The 16,595-nt window shown below is 38.2% G+C and overlaps 1 protein-coding gene across 1 annotated transcript in view; it reads right to left on the reverse strand.

The window, feature by feature from the left end:
- Window positions 1–6,453: 6,453 nt before the first annotated feature.
- LOC124612610 (transmembrane protein 229B-like) overlaps window positions 6,454–16,595 on the reverse strand; it is a 175,894-nt gene continuing 165,752 nt past the window's right edge. Inside the window, exon 3 of the mRNA XM_047140903.1 lies at window positions 6,454–7,564. Coding sequence (XP_046996859.1) covers window positions 7,209–7,564 — 356 coding nt within the window. The 3' untranslated portion in view covers window positions 6,454–7,208. The remainder of the gene's footprint in view (window positions 7,565–16,595) is intronic.

A 16,595-nucleotide genomic window follows, 5' to 3' on the forward strand; every position in this document is an offset into this window, starting at 1 on the left:
CCTGCACACAAATTTGTGCGTGGTTGAAGTGGTTCTAAGAGAGACTATAAGAGACTGAAGAGTCATACTTGGGTCTACCTTCAGGCCAACAGAGGACTAAAACATTGAAAAAAGTGAGAATTAATCCAAAAAGACCATCAGTTGAGTATTCACATGGTTGCTGATATTGTAAGAATCAACAAAAAAGCAATTTGACACATTTTGCTTGAACATTTTCGCATGAGAAAAGGTTTTTCAAAAATTGTGCCAAGAATTTGATGCTTGTCAAGTCGTTTTTGAATATGCACATGATCTCTGTGTTGGAACATCCACCATACTCACCAGATCTTCCTCTGTCTGATTTTTTTCTGTTCCTGAAAGTGACATCTGCACTGAAAGGAAAAAGACTTGAGACAGTTGAAGCTGTGAAAGAAAAAGTGATGAAGACCATGAACATGCTTTCAAAAGATAGCTTCAAACACTACTTTCAGCAGTAAAAATTCATACAGTGCAGTGTGTGGTTAGTGAATGGGAGTATTTTGGAGGAGGTAGTGTCAAAGTTGTGAAGAAGTATAAATAAAGAATATTATATTCCTAATTTGATAATTTTTTAACCTCACCTTCATATGATCTCACAAACTCAATTACAGTAGAACTGAACAAAACACTAACTGTTGGCATTTTCTGTGGTCTTGCTAAGGTCTTTGACTTTATAGTCAATAAAATGTTGTGAGGGAAACTGGAATGGTATGGCATTAAAGGTCTTCTCCCTTTCATGGTTGGACTCATATCATAACAAACAGAAAACAGAGGCCAACATTATCAAATGATACAACAGAAATAAGACTAAATTCAGAGTGCTGAAACATTAACTTCGGTATACCACAAGATTCAGTGAGAGCCCCATTCCTATTCTTGATGTACATTAATGATTTACCAAACTTTAATATTTGTTGAGAACACAAGTATGCTGATAAAGGGCCCATTCATATCCATACCAGTCAGAGCCAGCAGAATAGCGGAACAGGCTTACAACAGGTTTACAGCCAACAGCTTAACACTTGAGCTTGCAAAAATCATATTTTTCAGTTTCAGACAAATAAAAATTACTTATAGGTACTAAAAGTAATATCAGTGAGTATCCAGATGGGTACTAAACTGAGGTAGCAATGACATGTGTGTAAATTAACCAATAAAACTCAGCTCTGCCTGTTTTGCACTGAGAAATCCTTCTCACTGTGTTGACCTACAGACATGACTGCTAGCATAATTTGCATACTTCCACTGAGTTCTGTTCTCTGGTATAATGTTCTGGAGCATTACAGCTAAGACAAAAGATGGTTTATTCTACAGAAGTGTGCAATAAGAATATAGTGTAAAGGTGACAACTGAACATCTTGCAGAAGCCTCTTCAGTGACATAGGTTTCCTTACACTTACCAACATATGTCAATGCCTAGTGGTATTTGTGGATACGAGCAAGAGTGATTTTAGCAAGAACTCAACAGTTTACAGTCACAATAACAGCAACAGAAACAATTTCCATAGAAACTCTCTAGGTTTCACATTCTATGCAGGCTTTATATTCCAGTGCAAGGGTCTCTAACATTTTGCCAGTGGATATCGCACAAGGAATTGAACATTCTCAAATATTTAAAAACAAATTAAAAGACTACCTCACTAACCACTCCTTCTATGATTTATCTGAAAACTTTGACTCAAAAATGTAAATTCCACTTAATTCTAATATTTTTATTAGCTAGTTCAGTATATAGTGTGTTTCATGAATAGTTACATAAATGCTTTATTTGAACTGTTTGATATAACAGCAGCTGAGTAGTACAGAAGGAGGAGCAGTGACTTTTTTCAAAGCAGCTGTTTTTCTCATGATGTACATATACAAAAAAAGCAAAGTTCTGCTACTCTGGCCACAGGTGGGTCAGTTGGGACTGACAGACCACTGTCTCATCTTCAGCCATGTGGTGTCGTGTGAATGTGGTCTGGAGGAAAGTGGGATCTGCACATTCAAGTAGCTCCTCAACTGACATCACAAGGTGGAATGAACCCTGTTCCAGTCCTCCCACCAAGAAACATTCTCAAATATTTAAAAACAAATTAAAAGACTACCTCACTAACCACTCCTTCTATGATTTATCTGAAAACTTTGACTCAAAAATGTAAATTCCACTTAACTCTAATATTTTTATTAGCTAGTTCAGTATATAGTGTGTTTCATGAATAGTTACATAAATGCTTTATTTGAACTGTTTGATATAACAGCAGCTGAGTAGTACAGAAGGAGGAGCAGTGACTTTTTTCAAAGCAGCTGTTTTTCTCATGATGTACATATACAAAAAAAGCAAAGTTCTGCTACTCTGGCCACAGGTGGGTCAGTTGGGACTGACAGACCACTGTCTCATCTTCAGCCATGTGGTGTCGTGTGAATGTGGTCTGGAGGAAAGTGGGATCTGCACATTCAAGTAGCTCCTCAACTGACATCACAAGGTGGAATGAACCCTGTTCCAGTCCTCCCACCAAGAAAAAATTTCTGGCAGTACTGGAAAATGAACTTGGGTCCTCCACATGACAGTCAGGTAGGCTGACCATACTGCTATGGAGGTGGACCACATAGACTTATAAAGTAATCCAGAAATAGTTATTGTAAGTATCAGTTTGGGTAGATTAGGACTATTCATAATTTTTGTTAGTATATTTCACAGCAATAATCAACAATGGCTACTTCTGCTTGTGAATGTTTGGCTCATTCCACATCAATGAAGGTTCTCCTACATGATGGGATTTATGGAATATGATGTGTGAATGAATGAATTATAAATCAATAAAGGAACTAATATTGTGACAGAGAGAGAGAGAGAGAGAGAGAGAGAGAGAGAGAGAGAGAGAGAGAGAGAGAGAGAGAGAAAGGGGGGGAGAGAGTCTTTTGATTATAGAAGGAATTAGAGACAGACCCCATGAGAAGTTTCTAAAGTGTCGGTAGTTTGCAAGGATCACAATTACGGTCATTATCATTTATCAGTGATCCAGTATTTTTTGTTTTCTTAATTATCAAATAGGAAGAAATGCTATATCTATACCACATTACTGTCTAATGAAATAGAGGTGGAATCTTCAATCATTTGCATTAGTAAATGCAAATGAATGGAATTCTGTCTTGCGCACGGAAACAAAGTGGAAGTAGGCCAAAGTAATCTGTGAAACCATGAATAATTAGATCAGAATAGTGGGAAGTGTATTTGAGTGTTATTTATTCAGAATATCAGCCCAGTATGTCAAACACTGTATTACTCTTGGTAGTATTCCTTGTGACTTAACACAGGAAAGCAGGTATGGGACTGATCTCAGTAAGTCTATTATGTCTGTATTAGTGCTTAGTAAGTCTGTCATGTCTGTATGTGCTTCTTTCTCAACTTTGTACTATAGTGAAGAAATGGGCAGAAAATTTGGTCCATAGCTTGTAGAATCTATACTCTTAGCAGTAGAGGAGAGGAAAGTATTACTTGTTGTGAGCTGATGTTCCTAGATTTTTCTTGGGAGGTGAACTCCAAATATTTGATCCAAGTAATTGGAATGGTCGTTTGTTTTTGACTTTTATGGATTATTTCTGTTTGGTAAGACATTTGCAATTTCACAGGATGATTTGTCATTAAATATTAACTGTTGACAGTTTGTGTTTTGAAACAGTAAAGCTGAGACCTGAAATTGAATTTGAACCTAGATATTAGCCTTCTACATGTAGTGCTCTTTTCATCTAAGTCATCAATGCGATGATATAACTTAAAGCTTCAGTCTGTCAGTATATCTCTTCTATGCCTCTTTGGCCAGTCTGTCACATATTCTCAGTCTATCAGGAAGTAACTTTGTAGCTTGAATTCTGTTGGAGAGCAAAAGATTCAACATTTACCAGATGTTCTGCCTTCTTGTTTGGCTGCACTATGGATGTGGTCCACAATAAATAAACTAGCAGAGATGAGTAAGAAATCTGTATTTATGAGATGTAAGGGTAGATATTCGAAATAGAGTAATTAATAGTGCTGTCTGTTCAGTTTTACACAATTTCTTTTACAGCAGATTGTCATAAAAAGTCTCTGAACTACTGGTTGTTTTTTTAGTGCTCCTTAAATTTAGTTGAAAAGAAATGAAAAACAAACATGGTTTTTTGACATTTTGTTATTAAAGTACAGTAAACAACATTTACAAAATGTAAGATATGATACAAATTATGCAGTGGATATAAAGACCACATCATAATTTTCTTTTGTTCCCATAATATTTAAATTTTCAAACAATTCTACAAATAGATTCATTTAGAGAACATGCTACAACTGACTAAAACGTGTTGCAAAATTTATTGAAAAAGAATGTAAAAATGTTCATTGGATACTCTCAGGCTAACCTATTTCATTCTGATGGTGACCCAAAAATATTGTAGTAGTAGTCATTAGAATTTTTATCAAGAATGTTATAATGTTTTCAAGTTATTGCTGATGTACAATTTTTTCTAGAGTTCTTGATTAATATTTCTCAATCACATTATCACATTGATTTGTTCAGATTATTAGGTTGCTAACTCCATTTATAATCTTTTCAGTCTCATAATACAACAAAATAGTATTACATCTCTGCCATACACATTTTTCAATACTATATCAGAAAAATGTTCTTAATATACAAGAGGCATTAAATATGATGTGTTGTGATCTCACTGAACTGAAACTGAGAAAAGTGGATGAAAATTTTGTAAAAAAAATTGAAATTATAATCCACCCAACTGAAGAAATAGAAAGACAATCTTAGACCTTAAACTGTTCACCTTCTGGAGTAGGTAGAAAATAAACATATATGTAATCTGGGCATCATTCGAAAGATGGCTCATTCAGAAGTTACTATTATTTTCTTACCCATGTACTCCAAACACAGCTGATATTCATTACTCTGCCCCTTTTCTGCACCTTTACGTGTTACCTTCTTTTCCAGCGGCTACCCAATGAAGCACAGTATTCAAAATATTCATTTAAATAATTCACCAGGACACAATGTCTCAAAGTTGTAGTAATTATACAAACTTGAAATATGCCTAAAAATTCCCAGTGCAGTATTCAGATTTAATTTATACTTTAACTTTATGTCTTCTTCAATTAAACATGTATCTGGAGAAATATTCATTTTTGATTTATCTGATTTTAGTATTTTTGAGGCGAACTTTTAGTATTTTTGAGGCGAACTTGCTAATGGCTAAACAACTGAATTTTTTTCCACATTCTTGATGCAAAAATACTCATTTAAACTTGTTCATTATCATGGAAAGTCTCAGGCCCAGTGAAATGATAAAATGGACATTACATTACATGTATATTGTTTATATTGCGTACGCTAAATCACATAAGAAATATAATTGTTAGAGGCTCTCTGGTTGTTGTAATACAGAAGTAAAATCAGCTGCTGACTTCCATACTGAATGTTGTGGAAATGTGCTTTCTTGCACTGAAAAATCTAAAATATAACTGTGAAGGTGATCAACAGTAACATATGGATGTTCTCTCTCTCTCTCTCTCTCTCTCTCTCTCTCTCTCTCTCTCTCTCTCTGTGTGTGTGTGTGTGTGTGTGTGTGTGTGTGTGTGTGTGTGTATTTTGTTGTATGTGTGCATAACTGGAAAATGAGGAAGACAGGAAGGTATATACAAGGAACAAATGATGGAAAAATGAAACAGACCACCATATGTTTTCCATTTTGGCAGCTGGTACTGGTATAATTGGAAACAATGTTGCACTTTCTTGTGAAGAAAGTTATTTGTAAGCTGATGCTTTTGACAGATGTGTCTGAAGTTTCCTTTCTTAATCAGTGTTCTAGTTCTGTCGAGTTACTGTTGGATGTGATTTTATATTTGTCACTTGACTCATTGTTTCTGTTTTTATTACTTATTGTATGTATTACTTCATTATTCATTTGTTTAGAGTTGAGTGTAATGCTGGAAACACAACAGAGCAAATAAATTGCTTTTTTTCACTAGTGTAACTGTCACTCCATTTGTGAACTGAATAGTAAAGGAGTGTAGAGTTCTTTCGATAAGAAGAATTTATGAAACTATGAGTCTAATGATACAGCTGAAACTGTAAATAACAATATTTTTCTCCAGTTTTCTGCCCTTAAGCTAACTTTTTTTTTCTCTGAGGGATTATCAGTAGCAACATGAATGGAAATGGAAATGAGCGTTTGGCGACATTGGCCGGGAGGCCCCTCGCGGGGCAGGTCCGGCCGCCATATCGCAGGTCTTATTACAGTCGGCGCCACATTGGGCGACCTGCACGCCGGATGGGGATGAAATGATGATGGACACAACACAACACCCAGTCCCTGAGCGGAGAAAATCTCCGACCCAGCCGGGAATCGAACCCGGGCCCAGAGGACGGCAATCCGTCACGCTGACCACTCAGCTACTGGGGCGGACAGCAACATGAATTAAAATACTTGTACTTGCAAATTATGTTATACGCTATTGATAAGGCATATGCACATTAGTTATAAACTGAATGCTAAAGTATTGATATTTTTTTGTAGTATGGTTGCATTACATATCGAACCTTTGTTACTTACTTATCATTGTATCATTGTGAAAATGTGTTTGAATTATTATAACTTCATTTTATGTATTTTAGGAAAATTTATTAATATTTATCTGTACTGTATCAATATTTGATAGATAGAGTGTATAGTTCTGAAGTGGAATGATGATGTTATCTACCTGTGGGACATAAATACCATTTACCTCCAATAAAGACACAAAAAAAAAAAAGAAAGTGAAACAATGAGAGGAAGCATTAAGGCTGTAATCTATCAAGCAAGAGCATACCAATGTGAATTGTACAAAATTGTTTTTTGAAGCAAACTAGATACTGTCGGTCAGCTAAAATATTTGCTCTAGGTATGGATTACTGACTTCACTTGCATAGTAAAACACTTCTCTTCTCAGGAAAGAAAGTACACGTATGTCACAATACCATATTTACAACATAGAGCTGCCAATTTTGTATTAAAGTTGCTCTATGACGTTACACTTAAAGTTTTCAAAAAGGTAATGTTTAAGTACTGTATTTGATTACATTTGTTTGTTTTTCATGAGACTGCCAATCTCTGGTATTAACGGGACTTCAACCCATTTTTGGCAGATATTTCACAGGATGAATTTTTCTTAACAGCCAGTACAACTGACCTCAGTCACACAGCTTTGTGGCTGAACCATTGTGAATATGTGGGACCACCCACCGTAGTTGCAGCACCTTGTTGATTATGATTTTCTCCATCAGCAGAGAAACAACATACCATAAAGGAGCATATTCAAATGTTATTAGCCCTCTGAAATTGTATGTAAATTCTGAGTAGTCCCATGGACATGCACCAAATGTTTTCAGGATGGATCCTGTTGAGAATTCCCAGAGATAAACCCACAAAAGATAACACAAACCACGTATATGAATAGGTACTTTGAAAGACATGCAAGCAGTCAGTATGCTTTCCATCACAAGTCCAGAAATTCCATAGATGGGGAGAGACCACACACTGGAACAACCTGAAAATAAACACAGAAGAATTATTAAGTAACTGTGAAGGTAAGGAAAATGCAATTTGTAAATAGCACTAAATGCAGTTCGTACAAGATAAATTCAGGCAGAAACAGTTTCAAATATTGTTAGTATGGTTTTATGAAATAGTATTTAAATCCCTGTCAAAGGCCCATATGAATTGGAAGAAATACATAAAATTACAGAGGAAACTGGGAAAGGCGAAACGTCAAAAAGGGGTAATAAAATGTGAAAAGGTTTATAAGCTGCTGATTCTTTTTTACATCCTGTCATGCCAACATAGCTTGACTGCATAGTTTCAGTACTTATGTACAGTGTGTCTCTGACGTCTTGGTGTAGTTATGTCCACTTATTGTGGCTAACAGAAACAAAATAAAAAACTGAAACTTCCACTGTGCTGGGGAGTATTGCAAAGAGTTTCTGCAGTATGATGTTCAGTGGTGTGTACATGCAGGTGATGAACAAAACGAATTGTGTAGCAGCATTGGGTCAGGCTATGTCAGTCGAGATGTGGATGGTACGGAGGAAAGTTCAGTGTGTTTGTGGTTTGCTAAATTCAAATCTATGACCAATTTTCAATGTGAATATCATCACATACATAGTAGAGAGCCACAGCATAGAAATAATATTAATCAGTTGGATACTGGTAAGTAATTTAAGTATACCAACAGTTTGTTGGATGAACACCTACTGGTATTGTAGGGCTTCGATAAATGATGAGTCTGTATTAGCTGTACAGGATAGCACTTAAGGAGCTTCAAAAGATCTGAGAAAGATCTGTGTGCATGTACTCAAGAATTACACCTAACAAAGATTGCAGTTCATAAGGTTTTAAAGAAATATCTCTGTTTTTTGTGTTACAAACTGCAGTGGTAGCATGCTGTCAAAGCAGCTAGTAGACCCAAAAGATTTGAGTTTGTTAGATATGCTTAATGTGATTGACCATCATGAACAATTGATGAAGATCATTTTTTAGAGATGAGGTCACATTCCATGTCTGTCGTCATGTTCATTCCTAAAATGTCAGCATATGAGCTTATAAAAATCTGCATGCCTGTTCTGAGTATGAACATAACATTTCCTAGGTAAACACATGGTGTGCACTGATGCATGGAGGATCCAAAAGCAGACCCTAGTTATGTTATGTACTTGTTTTATAAACCACAGTGCCCACCAGGGTTTGTAAACAAATTCAATCTGGATTACTTCCATAGTCTGCAGATCTGTGCTGATAATGCAATGCTAGGGGAAATTCTGATAATGGTGAGTGCACCCTTTGATTTTATATTATACAAATTATCAAGTTGTTGAAGAGGTGAGGGTTTGTTGCTACTATGATCCTGAAATTTTTAATTGTATGGTATTCACTTTGCAAATTTTTGGACAAATGCTTTTCATTTGCTATATTTCTCTGAACTGCAATTTCTTAGATATAAGGATAAAACAGAATACTACACCCTGATGAAAATGCATTATTATGAACATATTAAAACATTTTATAGCTTCTTTAGTCATGTGGTGGCATGCAAGATACCTCCAGTTTTTTCATTTTTCTTGAGCTTATATGCAACTGAAACTTTTCTGATCTGTATTATCATGTACAAGACACCTTGTGCTTACCATAGCTCTCTTGTTAGCCCTTCTGCCAAGTGCCACAATGAGGCAGCACTGATTGAAAACTTTGGATTTTGCAGCTGCACAGAATGTCTCAGTGAATAAAGATAAAGAAATATCTTTTTTTCTAATTACAACTCTTTTTGCATGCTTTACTAACTTATTAAGGCTGTACAGACATTCCTCAGTTACGACAAGATAAATTAATATTATAATGGATTCACGCAAACTTTTGGGTGTCATACATGATATCTTATGACTGAAACTCAAATTTGTTTACGTCGGTGGAAATGTGGTTGTATATTTTTTTTCACTTGATTCCCAGGAGTAAGAGATGAAGAGCTCAATGAGTTAGTCAATAGAATTAATCCAGGTGAGTGCAACACAGAGTCTGATGAATCTGATGACTTGATGCAAAGTGATCAAAGTTACAAAAGTGCATCAGAAGAAAAAACAGAGTCTCCTGCACAAATCTAAGAAAGAAACGAGTTCTGGAGACATACTAATGAGTAAGACTAAGTGTGTTATTAAAATAAATACTGTTTTCCACTAGATAGTTTATTTAGGACAATTTTTGGATCCTTTAGTTTTCAGATGGGTGGCACTGCTACATCTACATCAATACTCCACAAACCAGTTATGGTGCAAGGCAGAGTGTACTCCAAAACACTACTACTCATTTCTTTTCCCGTTCCACTCAAAAATAGAATGACGGAAAATGACTGTCTATATGCCTCCATATGAGCCCTAATTTCTTGTATCTTATGTTTGTAGTCCCTATGCACAATATGGTTGAAGGCAATAGAATTGTCCTGCAGTCGGCTTCAAATGCCAGTTCTCTAAATTTTCTCAATAGTGTTCTTCGAAAAGAATGTTGCCTGCCCTCGAGGGATTCCCGTTTGACATCTCTGTAACACTTGTGTGTTGTACATACCTACCAGTGGCAAATCTAGCAGCCCACCTCGGAATTGTTTTAATGTCTTCCTTTAATCCAACCTGGCATCGATCCCAAGCACTGAAGCAGTACTCGAGAGCAGACTGGAATAGCATCCTATATGTGGTCTCTTTTACAGATGAATCACACTTCCCTAGAATTCTCTGCCTTTCCTACCACACTCCTCACAAGCTTCTCCATCTTCCAGTAACCTCCAATTTAACATTGCTGCCAGTACTGTTTGTATTTAGATCTACTTTGAAGTCTGCAGCAAACGTGAGGAATATGTGTGATATTTATGACTGTTTTCCTAGCAACATGAAACTACAAATCTGCGTATATAATAGCCAAGATTAAGTCCCTAGGTATTATACAGGGTGAGGCAGTGAAGTCATAACACCCCTTGTATCTACCCAACCGTAATAGATGCAAAGATGCCGTGGTTGTTGGTATCGACGTACCAACCTTTCGCAAAACAATCCGAGAAATGCACTAAAATTGGAAAACAACGCGGCTACAGTCCGTTATCGCGGTGTAAACAACGTCGTGCAGAGCTCTCATGTCAGGCTCCGTCGTTATAGGCTGATGCAACAAGACAGGCCTAAGCTACTACGGTAAAACCTCATTTCCTATACGACGTAGGTGGGTCAGCTTTGATTTCTGCGTATGGAACTACGGCAGCTTCAGTGCTAGCTGAGTTTCAACCTCAAAATAAACAAGCATTATATCACTGTATTTGTCTTTTCACGTGGTTTCGGATGCCGTTGAAAAAATATATCATTCTATTTTTTTAAAAACCATATTTGCTTCAGTATCTTCATCGATACATGGGTTAAGATTATTTATTACATGCCAAAGTAAGTGCCTCTTAGTGTACTGTCAGTTGCCGAAAATCTCGTGTAATATCTAAAATCGTTCACTAATTAAACGGGATGACTCGCCTTGTATACTCCCAAGTCACTGTACAGTGCGTAGCGGAAGGTACATCATATCGATGTAATCATTTTTTTCGCTATTCCATTCGAGCACTGAGAGAAGGAGAAAAGACTTCCCATATGTCTCTGTACGCGGTCCCCACCTCTCTTATTCTCACGATCCCTATGCGGCATATGCGATGGTGTCGGCATAGTGGTTAAACGATCATTTTCGAATACAGGTTCTCTAATCTTACCCAACAGAGTTTCGCGAGAACTATGTCATCTTTTTTCCTACGACACCCATTTGAGCTCCCCAAACGTTTCTATTACATTTCTGTATGGGCCATACCGATCTCTTACGATCCTGGCAGAGCCTCTGCATTCGTTCGATGTCTGTTGTCATACCTGCTTGATGGGGACTCCGAAAACTGGAAGAATACTGTAGAACTGGTCGCACTAGTACCATTTATGCGATTTTCTTTACGGACGCATTGCATTTTCCCAGTACGGTTCCAACAAATATAAGTCTACATTCGATTTTTCTGATTTTACTTAGACGGCCCCTTTACATCACGTCTTTGTATTACCCCTAAATACTTAAACGATATGATGTGCTTGAGATGTTGATCAGTAGTCTCGTAAACAGATGATGTCGAGTTCTTTCTCTTTGTTATAGCTGTTGCCTCTGGCCAAGTCTTTTAACAATTCCTTACGATCATCCAACGACGATATTTTATATACTTATTTATTTAGTCCATACAAATCTTTTTTAAGGACTTGTGCAGTACGCAATGTGCTGAACAGAAAATCTTTTTACATGTTGGTTCAACAACTTCCTTTAAATTTTTAGAACAAACTGCATAGCATATAATGAATAGTTAGAAATCTAATTAAGAATTGTTTTATATACGCTGCTAGAGAGAAACACTCGTGACACAAAAAAAGGTTGTGTAAAGTAATGAAATTTCGCGAATACATTTGTGTACGCAACACACTGAAGAGATTAACAGTGGTTAATGTAAGCGCGAGGTAGCCATTGAAAATGTGAAATGTTGGCACATTAATAACCGGTGTAACCACCAGAATGTTGAACGCAAGCATGCATATGTGCATGCACTGTGTTGTGCAGCGGCCGGTTGTCAGTTTGTGGGATGGAGTTCCATGCCTGTTGCACGTGGTCGGTCAATATATGGACGGTTAACGGTATTTGTGGATGGCGCTGGAGGAGTTGTCGTCCGATGAGGCCCTATATGAGCTCAATTGGAGACAAATATGGGCAACGCAAGATGTCGGCACTCTGTAGAGCATTTTGGGTTACAAAAGCTGTATGTGGGCAAGCGATATCTCGTTGGAAAACACCCCCTGGAATGCTGTTCATGAATGGAAATCACCAGATCGACGTACAGATTTACAGGCAGGGTGCATGTGGTAGCCGGCCGCGGTGGCCGAGCGGTTCTAGGCGCTTCAGTCCGGATCCGCGCGACTGCTACGGTCGCAGGTTCGAATCCTGCCTCGGGCATGGGTGTTTGTGATGTCCTTAGGTTAGGTAGGTTTAAGTAGTTCTAAGTTCTTCTAAGTTCTAGGTGGACTGATGATCTCAGATGTTAAGTCCCATAGTACTCAGAGCCATTTTTTTTTTTTCATGTGGTAACCACGAGAGTGCTCCTGCTATCATACGGAATCGTACCCTAGACCATAACTCCAAGTATAGGTCCAATGTGTCTAGCACTTGGTTGCAGGCACTCAACTGGCCTCCTTTAAAGCAACACATGGCCGTCACTGGCACCGAGGTGGAACCAGCTTTCATCAGAAAACGCAACAGACCTCCACTCTGCCGTCCAATGAACTCTCGCTTGACACCATTGAAGTCGCAAATGGCGGTGGTTTGGGCCCAGTGGAGTGCACGATACAGTGCGTCTAGCTCGGAGCTGTTCTTCAAGTACCCAATCTGTAACAGTTAGTTGTGTCACTGTTGTACCAAATGCTGCTCAAATGTTGCTGCAGATGCAGTACGATGTGCCAGAGCCACACGCCGAATACGATGGTATTCCCTCTCGGTAGTGCCACGTGGTCGTCTGGAGCCCGGTCTTCTTGCGTCCGTACATTCTCGTGACCACAGCTGCCAGAAATTATGTACAGTGCCTACATCCGTGCCAAGTCTTTCTGCAACATCGCAGAAGGAACATCCGGCTTCTCGTAGCCCTATTACACGACCTCGTTCAAAATCAGTGAGGTGATAACGACGTCTCTGTCGCCTTAAAGGCATTAAAATCAACTCACCACATCCAGCCTCAAAGTTAAGTAATGTTCACGATCGTTAGAACGTGTATTTAAACAAACCTGATTTGCATCATCACAATGGTGCTATTAGTGCTACTATTACGCGATTGGCGCGAAATATGAATAGACATCACCTTTCCGATGTAGAAACACGCCTACCAACTTTCGTTTATGTCGCGCAACTCCTTCCTGGTGTTGCGATTTTATTTCCGTAAGTGTGTATTACGCTCTTACAACTTATTTGTATCATTAAAAAGATGAGCTACACATTTGCAAGCACGTTTCCTGAATTCAGTAGCATCGTTTTCGAACAATCTCTATTTGATGAATAGTTTACATAATAATGTGAATATTGGCGGTCCTATTACGTTTCCTTAGGGCACACCCGATGTCACTTCTGTTTCGGCGGAATATTCGCCGTCCAGTACAGCGTAATGAGTTCTGTTAGTCAAATATATCTAGAGCCAGTCACACGTTACGCTCGTGTCATGGGCAGTTGTCACGATGTGGTAGTGTCGAATGTCTTTCGCATATGTAGGCAGATGTAATCTACATGTGCACTTGCATCTTTTAGTTCAAGAAATCTTGTACTTCCCAACAACGATGTTATCGCATTTGGCCTCCAGTGGCTATTTTTGGAAACGAGTGGTGACGTTACAGTAAACAAGTACACTGGTAAGGAAAACGCATTACACTGGAACGCTTTCAGGTCAGTTGTGCATGTACTATCAAGTGGCTGAGCGTATTCTCGTGAAATATCGTCAATAGCGCAGTGCGATGTTATCCATAATCATGATTGCCTCTGAGAGTGGAAAGCAGAGGAAGATATAGCAGAACCGGACACTTTACGGTGAAAAAACTTCTATTCAATGTTGTACAATTTTGCACAGGCAGAAAAAGAGCGAATCACGTAATGATAATATCTACAGAAAGCCAACTTGTGGGCGGCTGAAATATAGGGAGGTCAGGAAGAAGAGTGAAATACATTTTGAAAGTACTTACGAAAGCGGGGGAAAAAGTTAAAAATCCTACAAGAGAAAGGAGTTCTAGAAAACTAGTTTCTCTAGATCACTTCAATAAAGCACTTATTGGAAGAAAATTTTTGGAGTATTATGAGCAGAAGAAGGAAATCCCAGCGTTGGGAAAGCTGTTTATATTTTTCAAAACCGAGGTAAATTTTAAGGGGGAAAGGAAACATTCGGAAAATTTTGAAAGATATGGGATTTCGTTTCAAAAAACAGCAAAACTACGAGAACCACCCTAAGAGAACATCCCTACATTGTTGCAAAGCGTGCGGAATACATGAGAGCTACCAGAAATAATGTAAAGTGGTCAAATAAACCAGTGGTATTCACGGACGAAACGTGGGTGCATACGCATTGTACCATGAAAATGTTCTGGCAGCGTGGAAGTGCTCCGTGTGTAATGACTAACAGCACTCCAGGCCAAAGAGGCGTTTTTGGCCATGCTGGAGGAGTAACTGGTTTCACAGATGGAGTTAATTTTTGATTCGAAATCTAAATCCTAAGATTATCACGATCATATGAATGGAGATGACTGTTATAAACGGTTAGAATAGAAACTAATTCCTAACATCCCAGCTGGTATTATTGATGTTCTTGATAACGCAAACTTAATAAAGACAAAGACGCAGACAAAAAGCCACCTCCCCTATTGCGACTCGCAAGAAACACATGACTAAATGGCTCATTCAGAACAAAACCAGTTTCGAACTGACCTAAATAGGAATGAGCTTTTACAAACTGTACTTCTTAGTAAATCAAAGCCTGTTTTCAAAGCAGATGTAATTTTAAAGAGTAAAGAAAGGGTTATACTGTTCTGTGGCTCCCATTGTAATTTGACCTTACAGAGCTAATCTGGAATAAACGCAGAAAAAATGTCTTCCATTAATTCAACGACCCTAAAACAAATACCAAAAGAGTCTTCAAGATCGCTCGACATGATTGGTTAAAAACTCGCGAACATGTAAAAGGCATTGAAAATGAATACTGGTGCAGAGTTGGTGCAACGGAAGAAGCAATAGGGAATATAATAATCAATGTTGGTCCGGAGAGTGAAGATGAATGCACCGATGAGCCAAAATATTATGACCACCTGTTTAATATGGTGTTGGTCCACTTTTGAAACACAGTACAGCAGCGATTCTGCTTGGCAAGGACTCTTACAAGTCCATGATAGGTTTCCAGAAGTATGTGGTAGCAGATGTCTACTCGTTGTTGTTGTTGTAGTTTTTCAGTCCAGAGACTGGTTTGATGCAGCTCTCCATGCTGCTCTATCCTGTACAAGCTTCTTCACTCCCAGTACCTACTGCAAACCTACATCCTCCTGAATGTGCTTAATGTATTCATTTCTTGGTCTCCCTCTACGATTTTTACCCTCCACGCTACCCTCCAATACTAAACTAGTGATCCCTTGATGCCTCAGAACATGTTCTACCAACCGATCCCTTCTTCGAGTCATGTTGTGCCACAAATTTCTCTTCTTCCCACTTCTATTCAGTATCTCCTCATTAGTTATGTGATCTACCCATCTAATCTTCAGCACTCTTCTGTAGCACCACATTTCTAAAGCTTCTATTCTCTTCTTGTCCAAACTATTTATCGTCCATGTTTCACTTCCATACATGGCTACACACCATACAAATACCGGGCGATCAAAAAGTCAGCATAAATTTTAAAACTTAATAAACCACGGAATAATGTAGATAGAGAGGTAAAAATTGACACACATGCTTGGAATGACATGGGGTTTTATTGGACCCAAAATAAAAAACAAAGTAATGCTAGACGCTTGAAAGATCTCTTGCGCGCGTCGTTTGGTGATGATCGTGGGCTCATCCGCCACTTTCATCATGCTTGGCCTCCCAGGTCCCCAGATCTCAGTCCTTGCGATTATTGGCTTTGGGGTTACCTGAAGTTGCAAGTACATCGTGATCGACCGACATCTCTGGGGATGCTGAAAGACAACATCCGACGCCAATGCCTCGCCATAACTCCGGACATGCTTTACAGTATTGTTCACAACGTTATTCCTCGAATACAGCTATTGTTGAGGAATGATGGTGGACATATTGAGCATTTCCTGTAAAGAACATCATATTTGCTTTGTCTTACTTTTTTATGCTAATTATTGCTATTCTGCTCAGATGAAGCGCCATCTGTCGGACATTTTTTGAACGTTTGTATTTTTTTGTTTCTAATAAAACCCCATGTCATTCCAAGCATGTGTGTCAATTTGTACCTCTCTATCTAC

This window comes from Schistocerca americana, chromosome 4 (genome assembly GCF_021461395.2).
Source record: "Schistocerca americana isolate TAMUIC-IGC-003095 chromosome 4, iqSchAmer2.1, whole genome shotgun sequence".
NCBI lineage: Eukaryota > Metazoa > Arthropoda > Insecta > Orthoptera > Acrididae > Schistocerca > Schistocerca americana.